This window comes from Oncorhynchus mykiss, chromosome 5, assembly GCF_013265735.2.
Source record: "Oncorhynchus mykiss isolate Arlee chromosome 5, USDA_OmykA_1.1, whole genome shotgun sequence".
Taxonomy (NCBI): Eukaryota; Metazoa; Chordata; class Actinopteri; order Salmoniformes; family Salmonidae; genus Oncorhynchus; species Oncorhynchus mykiss.
In genome coordinates, this window is record NC_048569.1 from 68,698,335 (window position 1) to 68,717,088 (window position 18,754).

The 18,754-nt window shown below is 41.5% G+C and overlaps 1 protein-coding gene across 10 annotated transcripts in view; it reads left to right on the top strand.

The window, feature by feature from the left end:
- The window catches only part of elavl4 (ELAV like neuron-specific RNA binding protein 4), a 68,716-nt gene extending 50,519 nt beyond the window's left edge, over positions 1–18,197 (top strand). For 7 of the 10 annotated variants that reach the window (XM_036978181.1, XM_036978189.1, XM_036978186.1 and 4 more), the window contains 4 exons: positions 1,485–1,638; positions 8,881–9,115; positions 11,372–11,410; positions 14,303–18,197. In XM_036978181.1, the coding sequence (XP_036834076.1) occupies positions 1,485–1,638; positions 8,881–9,115; positions 11,372–11,410; positions 14,303–14,630 (756 nt within the window). In that variant the 3' untranslated portion in view covers positions 14,631–18,197. The remainder of the gene's footprint in view (positions 1–1,484; positions 1,639–8,880; positions 9,116–11,371; positions 11,411–14,302) is intronic. The other 3 variants (XM_036978182.1, XM_036978183.1, XM_036978184.1) reach the window with 3 other exon arrangements.
- Positions 18,198–18,754: the final 557 nt, after the last annotated feature.

Here is an 18,754-nt window from a genome sequence, read left to right on the forward strand (position 1 = left end):
AATCTATAGGAATCTCAGACGATACAAAGAGAACAGGCTAGTAATAGGGGTTGCAACAATTTCGGCAGATCATTTTAGAAAGAGAGGATCCAGATTGTCTAGCCCGGCTGATGTGTAGGGGTACAGATTTTGTAGCTCTTTCAGAACATCATCTATCTGGATTTGGGTGAAGGAGAAATGGGGGAGGCTTGGGCGAGGGTTGCTGTGGGGATGGAGGGCTGTTGATCGGGGTAGGGGTAACCAGGTGGAAAGCCTTAGAAAATGATGGCCTACCCTGGCCAAACCCTAAACCGGACGACGCTGCCTTAAACCGCTGCGCCACTCAGGAGGCAGTGTTTAATGATTTATGTCTTTGAATGAATACCCTGGATGGAAAAGGTTCTCCAGTCAGCAATGGTAACAAGATTAAACTCACATTTTGAAAAAGTAAAACCAGATCACAATCTAGAAATTAGAACAGCATTCAGCAAAGGACAGGAACTGTTTCAGGAGAGAGCGAACATGGCACGACTGCAATATCAAGGTCTAATTTGCCAGTTAAAGATCATGAAGAACACCCTGTCAATGACAAACAGAACAGCCTTCAAATAGTAGCTTCCAATATAGTGTAATACTACAGTTTATATGACCTTTTAATATAAGAGTTAAGGAAATGGTAGCATCTAAATTAGACTGAGGGAGGTGAGTGTGTGCTCTGACAGAATGAGAGCTGTGACCCAGGCTAACAGGAGAGATGACAGCCAAGCAACGACAGTCTGTGTGAGAGTGGGAGTGTGAGGGACTCCGAGTGTGTGAGAGAGAGGCGCTGTCCAAGGTGCTGGTGAGTGTGGCACACTGAAGAGAGGGTGTTACAGAACTGTGGAGGGATCTGTGAGAGAAGGCACCCACCTCATTTAGGTTGCATAGTTATAGTTAGTTCAATTCATCCCCATAAACCCCCCCCCCCCCCCCCCTCACCAAAATAGGATTTACAAACGACCTCTTTTCGTCTCTTTCTCTCTCTCTCCCACCCTCATCTCCAGGCTGTAAATACACCTTCTCTCCCATCTACTGTATGTGTGAGTGCATTTGTTTTTATGTAAGAATTAACAAGAGCGATATATTTTTGTCCAATACTTCCATATTAATGATGAGGGTTGATGAGGGTTCGATGTGTGAGCCTTTTGCTACAGTACACAAATATGAATGTTATACAACAAATAAAACGGAAGATAAATTGGTGCCAACCTAACTTCCTCACATCTCTTCTGCATGGGGTCTGCTATGCTAATGTGTAAGTGGCTTTTAGATGGAATCTGCTGTAACGCAAGTTATGTGCTAATTAAAACAAGCTCAGTAAGGTGAAGCCCTGTGATTCAGGTCATTAAAAACAACTTACACCAACATCTCTACCAATGCCCTGGAAAAAATACAAACCAATGCTCTACGCTTAAAATGTTCTCATAGATGCTACAGTCATTTTTATCTCTTACCTATCTCCTAAGGTGTCATATGCACGTCCCAGCTCAGCCTCCATCCGAGACGCTAACCTGTATGTGAGTGGTCTGCCAAAGACCATGACCCAGAAGGACCTGGAGCAGCTCTTCTCCCAGTACGGACGTATCATCACCTCCCGCATCCTGGTGGACCAGGTCACAGGTATCCATGGGGAGCCTTTTCATTTATATACATACAAACCTGTGCATGCACACACACACACACACACACACACACTCTAACCCTCTAGCCAGCACAGCACACATGCATTGGCCTAAACATGATAACACACACAAATATGCACACACACATATATACATAAACGTATGTTCATCTGAGTCATACACACCCTACACACAACCCGAGCACAGGCACAAAAAGAGATTAAACCATGATGCCAAAACATGCAGCATGACTTCCATTGCACAGCTCTTAGATCCATTTCAGAGGTTTTGTCTGCCTGCGGCAGGCTCCAGTGTTATGTGTACTGAAGAAGCAGAATGCGTACAACACATTGTAAGCCACACTCATTTGCCTAAGCAGAATAAATCAGCCCTGACACTGGGGCCCTCCACACACAACAGAGCAGGATCAAATTTAGAGCAGGTCTGTTTATTTGCAGCTATGTTTCCACAAGACCTGTTCCACACAGCCCTCGGGATCACAAACAACAGCACAAAAAGTAAAGGCAGTGGAAAACACATCTGTTCATATAACTACAGTAATAGCCAGCTAGATATTCCCATTAACCTTGTCTCATACCACTGTCATAAATAAATCAACCTCTGAATAGCCTAAATGGAATGGAATGTCTGACGCATTCTGTGGAGCAGTATTTAAAAAAAGAAAATGTCTAAATAGTTAATGGTATTACCATGCTTGCACACAGTTGGTCTTATGAGACAGAAACAGTTTCCCAAGCATGTTCTCCACAAGCCCAATGCTCATCCTGTTGGTGTGCCAACAGTCTCTTCTTCTCCATTGTATCCCAATCACACTGTTGAAGGGAACAGTAGGCAGGATCATAACCTTACATGTCTCACAGTGCCAGAACCACTCCACCGAGAGAGAGACAGGCAAATCTTCTGCCTCAGATGCGTGCACACGTTCTCTTTCTCCTTCTCCCTCTGTCTCCCTCTCACTCACACGTACACACACACACACAGTGCCTGGCCCACCAGCACATACAGGCCCTACCCGGCCCAGAGAGGCCTCCCCTGAGGCAGGGGGATCTGCTGAAGGAATTTCTAATTAAATTTGAGTTGCTGGTGATTAAGAAACAAGGAGGGTTTTTAGAGGAGCCCGAGAGCTCAGAGCTGGCACATCACACGTACTGCCATAAAGAGAAATGGACCGTAAATTAAAACTCTCTTGCGACTCACACAAGTGTAACTGTGGGGTGAGAGAGAGGAAGAGAGAGAGAGATTAGTTTAAAAATGTTGCCTTTGTCCTTTACTTTTTAGTGGTTAACCATTCATATGTATAGGACAGTTAATCAAGCATTGATTTCAACATCATTACACACACACACGCCAATATCATCAACATAATTTGATATTCCAAATCAGAATTCCCCTCCATCTGTTCAGTTTCAGACATTACTGTGGCTCAGAGTGAGCACACAAGCTCCAAAGGCCAATCTAGGAATCGGTTTGGTTTGGACAAATATGCTCAAACCCACTAATTAGGAGATTTAGTTCATTTTCACAGACCATCAACGTGATGCATATTGCAGTCAGTCTCCTGCTCAGTATCATCAGAAAGAACTTTGAGTCACAGTTTGCATAGTTCACAGTCAGAGAAGACAATGTTCTGTTACAAATAGTCCAAGGATGGCAGACTGAACTCACATTGACTTGACAATGAGTTGGGACTGGGGAATTATGTTATTACAAAGCCTAAGCCCACATTTATTGCCACTGTCCTGATCATGAAGATTTTGCTGTCCATCAAGAAATAACCCCAATGACCTTTATAACCAATCAGAACATCACACGGTAGGCCAGTCGCTCATCCACACTGATGCAGGCCTGGCAGTCATTGCATAACACATCAATCATGTAACCAAAGTGTTTTGTCAATATTAGTATCTTTCTCTTCTCTCTTTCTGTTGATCTCTGCAGAATGGATATGTGTATTTCCCCTCTATCAGAACAAATATCGCAGAGAAGCATTTTTATATCGCCTCACTCTCTCTAACCTTTGGGGAAAGTTGTCGGATCATGATGTTCAATGCGAACAGAAACTCAATGTGAAGGAAATATAATACGGAGAGGCTTTGATCAATAGTTAAATATTCTCAACATCTCTGCAGGGCCCAGGCACACAGCAATCAGTCAATACACATCTCCTCAATAAGGACAATACAATTGATCCGGAGAGCTTTCTTTTATAAGTTACGCCTAGTCACACAGACTAGAGCATGCAAAACATTCATACACACATATACTAAAACCCTGATCAATCAGTGTGTGGCTTCCTCTCCATAGACACATCTACACTTTTACAGTGGATGTTGATGATGAATGTTGTAATACATTCTGGCTCGTCTAAAATCCCCACCATGTGTGGCTGAAGATCAAGGCTACGTACTGTATGAGCAAACCTGATTTATTTACAGATAAAATAAGACCTTGTACAACTCATCTCTTTCCTGGTGTCTCTATAACCCACCAGAACCCATAACATGGAGTGTATTGCATAGTTACCTTGGCCTGCGGTCACACATAGAAGCAGACAGATGGCTTTAACTCTGCTTTTACTGAGCGGAGCAGAGAGCACCTAAGCTCTTCAAAGGCTTCTTTCACACTGCCTTTTCAAAGACCATCTGTATCTATCCCCACAAACTAAGTTACATAAAACAAGAACAGGTCTTTCTCTCCATCTTTCTCTCTCTCTCTCTCTCTCTCTCTCTCTCTGATTAGGAGGCAGGGAGAGGTTCTTTCCTAATGTATTTAATGTGTAAGTTTAACAAACATTCCATACAGTTGCTACAGCCACTTCAAAGAGCGGAATGACAAACGGTAGCAAAGCGCTCAGGTTTGGAGCGGAGAGAGAAAGCTTTCATCAGCCGCCTGGACAGATTCTCAGATCCCTCCAGATTTCCCAGAGGAATGTTTGCCGAGCGAAGTGTTGGGGAGCACCGTGGTAGTGTCTGGGTGCAGTGGGCGTGCAGAAAGCTTTGTCAGGGCACTGGCAGCTCCTTGCCACTGTCTTCCCTGGTTGTGGTTATTAATAAACCAGCCATTCTCTGTGTTCATGTGTGCTCAGAAGAGATAAGTACAGGTAGAGTTACATAAGCCATGGCTGATTACTGTGAATGAAACTGCCTGTAGCCTGTAGTACATTGTGGCCTAATGCTGTATGGCCTGTGATAAGTGCTGGAACCGGCTGAAGCTGCCTGCCTGCCACCGTCTGTTTCCCAGCTTTCCTCAGCCTGCCTGTTTGCATTGCTTTGTTTTGATATGCAAAAAAACATCTGGAAGCTCATTATGTAAATGTTGAAAAAGCTAGTGGGGGGGGGGGGGGGGGGGGGGGTACTCCACAATATCAACACTGACAGTAATTCAGTAAAAAAAATAAAGTACTATTAAGTAGATAACTTCTGGGATTGTTTTGTTAGATTTCTGCCTTGCTTGAGGGAACCACTGATGAAAGCCTAAACTTATACCCTACATTAGATTGTATTCTGAAGCGACTGCTGTTAACTGTCTGACACACAGACCTGTTTGTATGGAGTCTCTTTTCTCTGCCAGGATATCACAGTCACTGGTTCAAAGTTCATGATCGCCTGACCTGTTGTGGTGTAATTGCATTAGGCCCTGCTGACCTTACAGTGCAGTAGTAGTGTTTCTCCTCATGCCCAGAAGGTCTATACGGCAGTGAAAGGAGAAATGAAAGGAATTACTGTCCGTGGGGTCAAAGACCCTCACACCTCTCTCCACAGTGCTACCATATAGGCACAGAGATCCTCACACCTCTCCACATAGACAGGGACAGACATAGTTCTCAAGAGACCACTGCACTAGCCCTCCACTCTTTACACCCCTTCCTTAATGGACACCACTTCAAGTCAACACTTCATTCAAGTGGCTGGGGTGTTTTTCTCAGATCCCACCCTGAATGTGGGTTTGCAGCCTTCAGCTGTATGCTAAGCACTGCTGTAGTGTAGATCTCTTCAAACAGCTGCAGCCTGGTGCAGTTCAAGGCCAAGGGGCATACATAGACTACTGGTGCTTGTCTGCTCTCTTCACTAGAGGTGTGGTCATATCCCTACAGGAGATGAGTCCACAGGGTGTAAACAGGTGTTTCATTGCTCTAGAAACTCAAAAATACTGTAGTCTTTAAGTCTTATAATGTCCCGACTCTTCCACAAGGGGCATTCTTGACATGAGTAGCTAGTGGGTTTATGGAGAAAAAAAATAAACAACTATGCATGAAGTGAAGTTGGGAAACAAAGCACAACTATGATTGTATTGGATTGACAAATGTTTATGAAATTATTAAAGTGAAAGTGACAAACCAGGGTTCGATACTGTGACCAAAACAGTTGCATTTGCGACCGTTTGACTTAGCAATACGACACATTTTTTATTGGTGGCAAGGGTGCCGGTGATTTTTTATTATTTTTCATCTAGTCCCGTTCGTTTTTGCCTCACTTTTATCATGTTTTATTCATACAGTAATGTGCAACTGGCCAAAAATAAACCATATTTCTAAAGAGGCAACAACTGCCCGGGAATGCCCCTGTCTTTGTGTGTCAGGGCTCGACATACAAGGGAGGTTTCGGGAACCCTCCGAGCCAGGCAATCATCCCCGTCAGTGGCCCGCTTGGGCCAGTGATTTTTATTTTTTTTAAGACGGATTACCAAAACAGTTCGTTCGTTGTGTCGATTATTTATCATACGCGCGGCTGCACACATATAGCAGCTCATAAACAGCTGGTTGTTGTGTAGAGCAACTCACCGAAGACCAACAGCGATAGTAAATATGTTCCAAATGATATTTACCAGTAAATGCTGGCAAGAATGGGTATGCAAACCAGATATTTAAAAGTTCAAAGTCTTGGTTGAATATTTGCGATGTGCAGTTTAGTCATTTTAGCCTACCTTGAAAATCAGACTTTTCCTCTAAGGTTCTCTGGTCCTTGAAAAGTAATTGAAGTTAAGGTAGCCTATTTAGAAGTTCTACTGCTCTAACTGCACTGTCCAATTTACAGTAGCTATTACAGTGAAATAATACCATGCTATTGTTTGAGGAGAGTGCACAATTTTGAACATGAAAAGTTATTAATAAACAAATTAGGTATATTTCGGCAGTCTTGATCCAAATTCTTTAACAAAAACATTTCATAGATGATGGTACAAAAAAAATACAAAAGAACTCTGTTTTCCCTCCGACCCTAATCTAGAGCACCTGATTCTAATAATTAGCTGGTTGATGAACTGAATCAGGTTAGTTACACCTGGGGTTGGAGCGAAAACCTATAGGAGAGTACTCTCCAGGAACAGGATTGGAGAGCCCTGCTGTATAGGCTACTTGGATAGCCCGTAAATGAAAGATCAAATCACCAGCTATTGGAATTATGCACGTATCATTTGCTTTCCTGTCAGATCTTAACCTGGGACAGTGTTTTTTTATTCGGTCCAGTAGCTTTCAGTAGGCACTAGCCCGGTGTGCCTCTGGCAAATTTTATCTGAAGCCTTGCTGTGTGCGGTGCGAGTAGGGCCTATAAGTCTACCACTTTGTGTATCTGTTAGCAATGCTAATGATAGCCTAAGCGTTTTTAGGTAGATGGAAAGGTAAACATTTTTTTACTGTGATATAATTTTGGTATCAAGTATCCTTTTTCCAGTTCTGCCCTCTAGAGGATTTCGCAGAAAACATGGTACTTTGAAATCTGCAAAAAATATATTTAGCACTTTATTGTAACAGTCTCTTTTCTTTGCCGTTACAGTAAATCTCTCCAAGTCAATGTAAGAACACAAGGGCATGCTAATGTAAAAGATAGCTAGTCATTATTGGCCTGGTTCTGTATGGAATGCAGGTACATTATGGGACAGGTCATCATCAATTATTGAAAAAAATGTTTTTAACATTTTGTGCAACCAAATCGTGATGGTGCCAACAACTGAAAAAGTTAGTGTAGAACCCTGCAAACAAATCAACATAATGTACAAAAACAGTATGCACTTGTTACCACCTAGGAATATCAGTATGACATTATTTTCTACCGAAGCAGCAGTGACCCTAGTTTCACATCGGAGCCAGAGCTGTATGCCAACAATTCAAACCCCTTTGGAATAACAGACTGTGTTTATTATTTTCTAGCAGTGACAACCTAATTATAATGTACAGGTACAGGGAAGGCAGGGAGGGATTGGGAGAGTCTGTCAAGAGCTGCAGCAACCCATAAGTTAAATTATTCAGCATTAGAGTGAATGAAAGCATTCGGCATTGGAGAGATTGTGTGTAAATGTTTGTTCAGGGCTGCACATATCAAAAGAGTCTGATTCGAGAAGAAAATGAGACAGCGGAACAGAAAAACATCAATAAGCGCAAGCGGCGTTGTGAGAGAGAAATGACAATAAAAAGTGTTTCTGTGTGTGGTGTATAGATGTGCGCACACAGTATTATGCAAATAGTCGTGGCAGCATGCTGTCACTGAGCGAGTGTCCCCTGGGCCAGTCAGCCAGCCTCATTAAAAACGAGCAGCACGCGTTTATGGAGACCAAGAAAAGACCTCCTGGGCAGTACGTCTCTCCAAATGTTACTTTCAGGTGGCGGTCAAAAAACATTGCCTCGAGACGACTCAAATGTCGCCAGCAACATGGCGTGAGGCCTGGGTGTGTGGCCATGAGCTAGGAGGAGAGCTGCAGTGTGTGCTGAGTCCAACGCACCTCACGGAGTAGCCTCAATGAGCTGTGAGGAGACACAGCACTACAGCAGCTAGCACACAAACAACACAACAGCATTTCTGCATCAGCAGGCATCAGCTCCTCTATAGCCTCCTCTCTTTGACAGCACAGGAAATCATGGTGGTGCCTTCGCTTTTCCCTCTGCGCTATACTGTCTTCTTCAAATAACACTGTTATACACATAACACAATCCCTCTCTGTATGGAATACAAATAATGACCAACTCATAGTATCCCCTTTACAAAACGTTGCTTTCAATGTTATTAAAAGCAACAACAGACATCATCTCTGTACCATGTATGAAAGAGATAATAAGGGCTGTTAGGGTGTGTGTGTGTGTGTGTGTGTGTGTGTGTGTGTGTGTGTGTGTGTGTGTGTGTGTGTGTGTGTGTGTGTGTGTGTGTGTGTGTGTGTGTGTGTGTGTGTGTGTGTAATCTAGCCGGAACCACATGAAGTAAAAGGACGCCCCTATGTTTGTGATGTGTTGGCCCCACAGGTGGTTCGCGGGGTGTGGGGTTCATTCGCTTTGATAAGAGGATAGAGGCTGAGGAGGCCATTAAGGGGCTGAATGGACAGAAGCCCTCTGGAGCTGCTGAGCCCATCACCGTCAAGTTCGCCAACAACCCCAGCCAGAAGACCAGCCAAGCCCTACTGTCCCAGCTGTACCAGTCCCCCAACCGCCGGTACCCAGGCCCCCTGCACCACCAGGCCCAGAGGTTCAGGTAAATACCTAGGGCTCACAACAAGGGTCGAGAGGTCAGGTTCAGCCATTGTGCTATTGGTTCAAATATATGTTTCTACTGTTATATGTACTGTAGAGTTGAGTATGGCATTTTATTGTCTAATTGCAACGATCAACCACCTTGTAAGTCATCAGTCACCAATACGATGTTTGATTCTTTGTGCATTCAACCAAGAAAGCATTTTTGTTCCAAAGAGTGGGTTTCCTGGAGCTCCACCCATAACTGAGAAGAACTATTTACAAGAGACAGTGGGGTTCTGTCGTTCACAATGTCTCCATCACATCACCTCATCACCCTCCTTATTCCATAATGCAACCAGCTGTCATCCCCTCTTTCCATCCACTGTTCATTCCCAACACATACTTAGCCTGATACTCACCGATTCCAGACTGTAGTCCCAATGAGAATATATGAAAAAAATATTTAAGATTGTGGAGCAAATTATTATAATAAAAAAGTATATATATTTATGAAAAGTTAGACCAACAAAGTTAGGAATATACAACATGATTTTCAGTAGAATCCAGGGTCTGAGCACTGCAGATCCAGAGCCTTTCAACTTCCTCAGCATTACAACCAACAGCCACAGGGCTGAACCTAATCCACAAACTCAGACAGAAATGCATCACATATCTTGTCAATGTTGCCCATTTGCCACCAGTAAATATAATGTCTGTTTGTCTGATCCACCTCTAAGAAGGCAATATAATCCTTTAAGCAAAATATTGTAGATTTCAGTTATTAGTGATGCTCCACATTACTAATGACAGTAATTGGTCAATTAGGCTTATTATATTTAAGGTAGGAGCAGGTTTTAATTTAACAGACTTTTTAAACGGACGGTTCCCATTTACATGCATTGAGAGGCACCACTTTTGTATGCTGTGGGCTTGGAGAGGGTTTGTGAAAAGCTGGCATCCAAGGCAGGTTTTTTTTTTTTTTTTTTACAGCAGTAGCCCATCAGATGTCTCCAGCACAGTGGCCTGAAGCGCCTCCTCAGAGCTTCCAGTCCAATTGACTAATTTACCCACAAAAGCAGATTGCTCAGTCCCAGCCCGCATAATGGCCTAATTGCTGCTTTAATGAGTCAACACATTTTTGTGCTTTGTTTAGATTATTTGGTCAGGTTCACAGACGGCATCTCTGCCCACTGATGACCTGCAGCACAGACAGTGTTTTGAAAGGGAGAGGTACTTTAGTTCCCAACCCTTCCATTAGGCTGAAAGGCTTACTAAGACATGAGACAGTGCAGACCCATGTGACAAATGATGGTCATTGCGTGGCCACGCAAGGCTCACTCAAAAAGCCTCTGATTTATGTGGCTGAGTGGCTTCCATCCTTGGCCCACTGAGCACAGTGACTATCTGTCTGCAGGACCGGTCTGATTTTTCCTCCCGACCAACTGACTAACAAACACCATTCCATTTGACATTCTACATGGACAGGTGTCAAAAGAATGCACCTTTTTTTGGTCAGTTACTATTCAGTAGTGTTTACTTAGTCCAAACCATGCAACATTATTCCCTGATTTGTCATCTTCCTCTCTTAAAACCTTTACCATCTCTCAAAAAATGCCAAACCATTACACTGACAGAACTCTATTTTTTTTAGAATTATTATACTATTTAGTAGTATAATATATGTTCAATTTGTCTCTCAACCTTCTTGAAAATGACAAACTTAATGCCAAAGTACCTGAGGGGCAATTGGAATAATGATGCAAAGCAGTTTTCATAGTTTATGACATAAATAATCATTATTTCGTTATGCTGTCAGGATCGACATTGAATTTGAGAAAGACAAGATTTCAAAACTTTCTTTGACATCAATACTATGGCTGAACTCACAATTATAAATGACTTATAAATGATTTGACCTCAACACAACAGCACAGATGTACAACGGAACCACTCTGAAAGCCCCGTGCAGCATAAGAATGTGGAGCGTGAGAGTGCTCTCCATAGGGCCTCATGCTAAAAAAAGAAAATGTCGCTGTGTGCTGGCTGATTGGGCCACAGAGTGGCCTCTTGTGTTAGCACTGTACAGTACTGTTGCTAGCCTGCTGCTTTGTTGCTGTGTGAATGACACCACCCCTGACTGGTGGGGCTCCTCAGTGTAATGGCCCATCTCTGGATGGCTTTCTTCTTTGAGTGAGGCAGGAATGTAGAATTAGTTCCATTGAGTGAGTCAACCATCTGCCTGGCATTAACCCCAGAACCCTCCTTCTCTTTACAGGCTGGACAATTTGCTTAATATGGCCTATGGCGTAAAGAGGTAATTAAAACTTCACCGAATGCCAGATGTCCATGTTGACAAAATGATTTCTATCCTGTTTTCTTCATTTTTAGAAGTCACTTGCATTCGAATCAGTTCAAGGTTATTCTGCCTTGATGTTTTTGGTTTTCTTTAGCCTTGTTTCATTTGAATCCACCAACCACTAGTCCAAAAGGAAAACAATGGTCTTTTGTTTTCTAATGTTCAGTTTGCTTTGAGTATGATGAGTGCTGACTTTTACATTCCGATTGCTTTGGATAGTTTCTGTGTATATTTCTGTTCTCTTGTTTTTAGGCGTGTTTTTCTACCGGATTCAGGTACTCTAGCCTAACCTCTGTCCAGATTTAGACGTTACATTGGGATCAAGTTCAGTTTGAAAACACTAATATCAAAGCAGTGAATGGAACTTACAATAACAAACCACCCAATTCAATAGGACTTGCCATAATGGATGTAATAATACATGTATTACAACATGTTATTACAGCAGTAAGCAGTAGTGATGGGGCGTTGGGGTTAAGGGGTCAGTAAGGGGCAAGATGGGAGAGGCTGGAGACACCTGGATCCCTGCAGGAAATGCTGTTTCACTGCAGCCAGCTCAACTTCTGATCACCTCTTTTTGCTCATAACTTTTGCTTTTGCTACTGTTGATGTAACATGAAGTGAAGCGGCTGTGAGACATCATGATATCAGCTGATGACATTTTGTTGCATGTTAGAGTAATCAGTGAGTTCCTTTGATGTCCACTCACTGGAATAGAAAGGCTGTGATCCCAGATGTAGCATGAAAAAATAAGCATTTGCTTTTTAAATTTTTTAAATGGAATGATTAAATAGCTTTTTCTGTGAAAAGAGCAAATCCACTGAATTCATCGGTTTCCATAGCAGTGATTAGCAGCAATTCCTGCTGAGAGTGAAGGCTCAACTATAAGACGGTGACAGAATGATGCATGGGAAAGACTGTTTAGCGCATAGCTCTACCTCAATGTCCCAGGCAGCAACTCGTTTGTCTAACATACCTCTATTTGTACTGGGGGCAGGAAACAATTAATTCAGTTGAAGGGGGATGCAAAAGATCTGGCCAAGAAAATGACAACAAAAAGAAGAGAAGACATTTATAATATTCACCAATATGCTGCAGTGCCTGCTGGTTGAACAACACAGTACCAAGGCAAAGACTATTGAAAATGTACAAACTGTCAAAGCAGTAGAGTTTTGGAATACAGAAATCCAACAAGCCCTGCCTTCAGAACAGCCTCTTGCTTGCTTGGCACATGGTTTGAAGTGGTGATGATTAATGAACAAAGGCAAGTGTAGTAGTAGTCAGTGTGCTTTAGAAGTGAGCAGTGGAGGTGGGAGCTAGGGGAGGGTGGGATGGCTGCAGGTCAGCCCTTGTTGCTATGCAACTCCTTTCCTTTTCTATGGAAGAACCACACAGTGTGTTTGATCCTGCCCTGTTAGACACCACTGTAGTCTCCTCCGTGGCTCTGTTAGCCAGCCTGATTGTCTCTCACCCTCACACACTCACACATACCTGGATTTGCATCGAAATTACTATGGAGGTGTTATTTCACCCAGACAGAGAGATCCGAATACAATTGAACGTGTTAGAAAAGGCCTTGACGTGACTAGAGGTTTTAAGATCCTAGTGAAGGGAATACTTGCTGTTAGAAAATATACATTTTACACAGGGACTGTAATGAGACACAAAAAAGAACCAAAAAGGATATTGTGTTGGCAAAAATGTTAAAGCTCAAGTCGTGGCCAAAGTACTGATGAAAGGTCTGAGTGATTCTTGCCGATACTTAGAGGCTCTGTGGTCTGAGCAAGACTATCGATCACTGTCATCCTCATCCGCCCCACAACAGATGACTGCAGGAGTGGGTGGATGGAATACACTTTGTTCCTAATACTACTGGGTTGTAAAAGTGTTTCCATTTTCCATTTCGTTTGCTCCTTCCTTCCTCCCTTCCTTAAGAAGGGAGGCTTCTCTGAGACAGCTGCAGTAAAGCGGAAATCTCAATTAAAGCATACCCAATAATGCCTATAGTCATTCTGAGAGGTGGCATAAGAAATTAACCTTTTATCCAATTTACCTTTTATTTAAAGTGGAAATTTCCTTTAAGCGGAAAGGCAATTAAGTGAAGTCAACTGAGCATTCAAATCTCTATCGCAAAAAGGGAGAAGATTACAAGGCGAATAAGTGCAGATTTACTTGGTTGCATACTCAATCTCTGATGAATTTCAAAATCTTTTAATTCAGCAAGTTCCTGTAATTTAGCTCCCAATAGAGGCACTCAGGAAGACCGAGGGAGAAAAGCTTCCCCTGTGCATCCCTCCCTCCCTCGGATGCTGCTGAAGCCATTTCCCAGCAGGCCCCCCACAGAGCAGTCAGCCTTGAGAAAAGGCCACTCAGTCAATATGGAGGCGCACAGAGGGGAAATAGTCTAGCAGGAGGATACAGTACACAGACAGACCCTTAGTCATAGTGCATCATGTGCACTGGGTTGCACATGTAATAATCAATGTAGGATGGTCAGGAATGCTAGAACTGTTTGGTTGGTACTGTATGTGGGTGGGTGCTTTTATTTGTCCTATTTCACACATGTACAAGTGTTTTAATACACATGTGTGAATTAGAAATGTGTTTTTTGCATATCGCAACTCTCCCTGAGACACACTCAGAGAGTGGGGTCATGGCGAGGTTCACTTTGGACACTTGGAGAGGAACTTGAGTGTATAGGGAAATGCCTTGGCCTGCAATCTCAATGCTTGTAAATCCATGCACACGCAGTTGCTTTTCTATTTCTCTCAATTGGGCATTTGTTTCACTTAACATTGTACTTTTTCTCTCCCTCCCTCTCTCTTTCTCCCTGTCTATCTTGTGGTGCAGGTTTTCTCCCATCACCATTGACAGCATGACTAGCCTGGTGGGCATGAACATCCCTGGCCACACAGGCACTGGCTGGTGCATCTTTGTCTACAACCTGTCTCCAGACTCTGACGAGAGCGTCTTATGGCAGCTGTTCGGGCCCTTCGGAGCAGTCAACAACGTCAAGGTCATCCGCGACTTCAATACCAACAAGTGCAAGGGCTTCGGCTTCGTCACCATGACGAACTACGATGAGGCAGCCATGGCCATCGCCAGTCTCAACGGGTACCGGTTGGGAGACCGCGTCTTGCAAGTCTCGTTCAAGACCAACAAGACCCACAAATCCTGAACCCTTCCTCACTCCAAATCCCCTGTCACCACTACCACTACCACCTTACAGTCGCCCAACACAGCAACTCTCCAGAAGGAACACAGCAAACAAACAAACAAAAAAGAACTAGAAATGGCTTATACTATAACTTTGGAACTATAAGCCAATGTTGCCTAAGTATTACAAAATGAAAGATTAAAATATCCATGATTTGGAACCCCTGTGGTTCTACAGGATTCCTGTTGTATATCCTTTCTGTTCTTGTGGTTGTTAAACTATTTTCTCTTCTATGTAAACAGTAGCAAAAACCAGTCCCCTTATTTCAAAGAAGAGAATGTCCTTTTTAGATTTAACTTTCTTGGTCTTGATTGAGGATTTATTATTTTTTTTAAATCCGGATCCACTGTCGTTAGAATTATGCCTCCCTGACAGAAGAAGGGAGGGGGCTCTTTTTTAAATTGGTGACCATTCATTCATTTTTTGTGTATATTAAAAACCCCTAACAATTCTAAGGGATGACACAATCCTGTTTTCTCTGATGCAGAAAAAAGAATTTCTAACATTTGTTTGTTTTGTATTGCAAACAAAACACGTCTTTCCTCACTGGGGTTTGGGAGATGGGGAGAGGGAAGGGATGGGTTAGGAATCCTGATGACAGGTTAAGTGATTTAAAAAACACTGTTGCCAAAGAGAAAATCTCTTTGCTTGAAATGCGTTTAGAAAAATAAAAAATAAAGAGAAGAAAATCTATTTTTATAATATGATAATTAAAATAATTATTGAAGAATTTTTACAAGAATCTGGATTTGAAAAAATAGAAAAATATTTTGACTGGCTAATTAGGCGGTGGGGGAGGGGTGGGCGCCACCTTGTCTTGTTCGTTCTGCCGTGGTACTTTTTAGGAGCAAAGGTTGTTTGTTTTTAGGAGAAATTGATTGGCGATGATTTTGTAGATGGAAGGTTTTGTCAAGGGATGCAAATTGAGGCGGGTGATCGTTGTAATTTTTCATAGTGCGTAATTATTCAACAGCGATACCCAAAAGGGAAGGGAGAGGGGTCTTTCAAGGCCTAACCATCCTCACAGTTGAGAGCCCAAAGCAAGAAGACCCATTGTCCACTTGTTTTCTTTTTGTCATCAGCCTATGGGATATCAGTAATGAATATACACACATCTATCCATTTAGAAAACATACATTATCTATTGTTTTCTTTGCTATAATTTTGTGGAATTTTAAAATAACTTCCTTTAGCGATCAACAGTAGGTGCTATATTACATGATTCACATATCTTAAATATCCACATTTGTTGTTCTATGTGTTGTTCAGAGAAAAAATACTTTGATGTTGGCATTGAATTGAGCTGCTGTTCTTGTTTATTTTTGTTGTTGGCCCCCATCTGGTTAGACTATTTCTTGCTGAAATACCAGATGACGGACTTTGGGCCGTGTAAGAATCACTTAACAAGTTTTCTTTGGCTTGCTGACTTTTAGGTTACTTGCTAAGTGTGAAGCCTTGTCAAAATTCAATAATAATTAGCTAGTTCTGTTAGTCTAGATATTTGTTTCCTCAAAGGATCTAATACAACTGTGTCTTTATTTGTTGTGTACAAATAGATAATATATAGTCTACATTTGTTTTACAATATCTATATCTATATAAGTTGTCACTGTCTTTTGTTTGAGCTTGTCTTTTTCATATGACAACGTTATGAAGTGATGGTTCAGTTACTTAGAAAACACGTGAGGAATCCTGTTTAATATGTTGTCATGTCGCTTGTAAAAAAAAAATGTAAAAAAGATTTGGAGAAAAATGTTGGTATCTGCCGCGGCAAAAGAAACCGAACAAAAGCTTAGAAAATAACTATTTATTCATTTATTTATTGATCGATTGATTGTTTCATTGCTTCAACTATTTATTTATATTGATTATTTATTTATTTTTATATTTATTTGTTCTGTTGTCTGTGTATTTGCGTGAATCTGGTACAGGGAGGGGTGACGTTTCTGAGCAAAAGGGAACAAAGCGACTAGGGGAGAGGCTCTTCCATTAGTCCACTGCACTGAGAACTTTTAGTACGTTTGTGCTTTGTACCGATATTGTACCGATATAAATTACAATATAAAAAAATCTAAAAGTTGAAAACTAAAAACGCTCTTCCCTTATTACTAGAAACAGTTACTCGCTATGCATAACCTAGTTGATAGTTAAATTTGCTATTGCTTTTTTCTTGTCTTGTTAAACAAAATCTTTAAATCTTTTTCAATACAGTTTAGTCTTAATATAATGTTATAACAGTTGTTCTGGTTCAATATAACCTGTGATCAGTTTGTGTCGTTTTAAAGCCACTCCGCACCCTCCCTCCACACTACCGCTTTGTGATGAAACTTTATGCAAAAATGTGGGTCTGAAGCATAATTTTCAGTTTTCAAACATTTTATAACATCCAATTTTGGAGGCTCAGGCACCTGAATTCGATGAGCAAATGTCCATTGTATTTGAGGGTCATTCATTGCACTGGACTAATCAGTCAACTCACCTAAGAGTCAAACTTATTTTTAGAGAATCATGTTTGAAAGTTACATAAGAACATCTCTTTAAAGAGATCTTGATCATTGTACACTAACTGTACTTATGGCAGTTGTTGCTATTTAAAAATACTGAAGGTATTTAATGGATTATACCCATTCTATATTTTATATACTATAATATGATATATATTTTGAAAGGTAAAGATAGGGAATGGTTCCTGAAGTACTGAATTGGATTTTGTTGAGCCAGGAAACATGAGGTGTAGGAAAATTGTAAACACTCAGACACATGCATATATATATATACTCTCTCATAACCACATCTTAGGCAGACCATCTGTCATCATCCAACCACTATACAGTTCTGACCTCAGAACACCAACAGACCCCTTTTCATGCTCCAGAGCTGTTTGGAGCTTGAATTATGCAACGACCCCAGTAGAATGTTGTTCTGATGTGTGAACATATTTCCTATGTCTTTTGAACTGTGTTCATGCTCATGAGTGTGTTTGTGAACACGTTTGTGTGTGTGTGTGTGTGTATGTGTTTGTAAGGGTGTTTGAAACATGGGGCTGTGTCACCTCGGTCTATGCCCAACCCCTATGGCTCACATCCCCTGTAGCGCCTTCTAGTGGCAGCCTGCCAATAGGAAATCAACAGCCAGTAGTGTAGGAGGGAAGGTTAAGAGAGAAACAAGGCTCTTGTCATTTTTCATTTTCTCCTGAAATGTGTTTGTTTACTATCTGAAAATCTATAAACTATCTTTAAAGACAAAAAAGAAGAAAAAATTTCAGAGCCTAATTGGTCTCTCCTATTTATGTTATTCCTTATCAATTATCAATTATTATTATTGCTATTATTCTTAGTATTCTTATCCTTATTATTAATCCAATTACTGCGATGAATGACTTCATGTTATCCTTGCTAGTTTAGGTCATTTCTGAAACTGGAAACAAAAAAATCTTGCTGTAAATGTTTTTTTTTTTCCATAAAACTGTTGTGTTTGAATTATTTGTACTTTTGAATGTTGGGACAATAAAATGAGGTGTTGAAGAGCGTTGTTGTTGATTCTCTTGTATGCCGTTATTAAGTGATCAATTGCACATGGTATTTAGCTTTACTCCAAACTCACATCTTAGAAGTAGTGTAATATATTAGATCAGGGGTTTTCAACTCTTACCCAACGAGGTCTAGAGCCTGCTGATTTATTCCAGGTCTAAATCAGTCCCTGATTAGATAGGAACAATGAAAAAAATGATTGGCTTCGAGGTCCAGAGTTGAGTTTGAGGTTATTAGGTGCTAGATCCTGTAGACCAGAGTGATGTCAAATCAAATGTTATTTGTCACATGCGCCGAATACAACAGGTGTAGTAGACCTTACAGTGAAATGCTTACTTACAAGCCCTTAACCAACAAGGCTTTAAGAAGTTTTAAGAAGAAAAACGTGTTAAGTAAAAAAATATATAAAATTCTAGGCATAGATAATAAACAGAGAGTAGCAGCAGTGTAAAAGAGGGGGGTCTGGGTAGCCCTTTGATTAGCTGTTCAGGAGTCTTATGGCTTTGGGGTAGATGAGATTAAGAAGCCTTTTGGACCTAGACTTGGCGCTCCAGT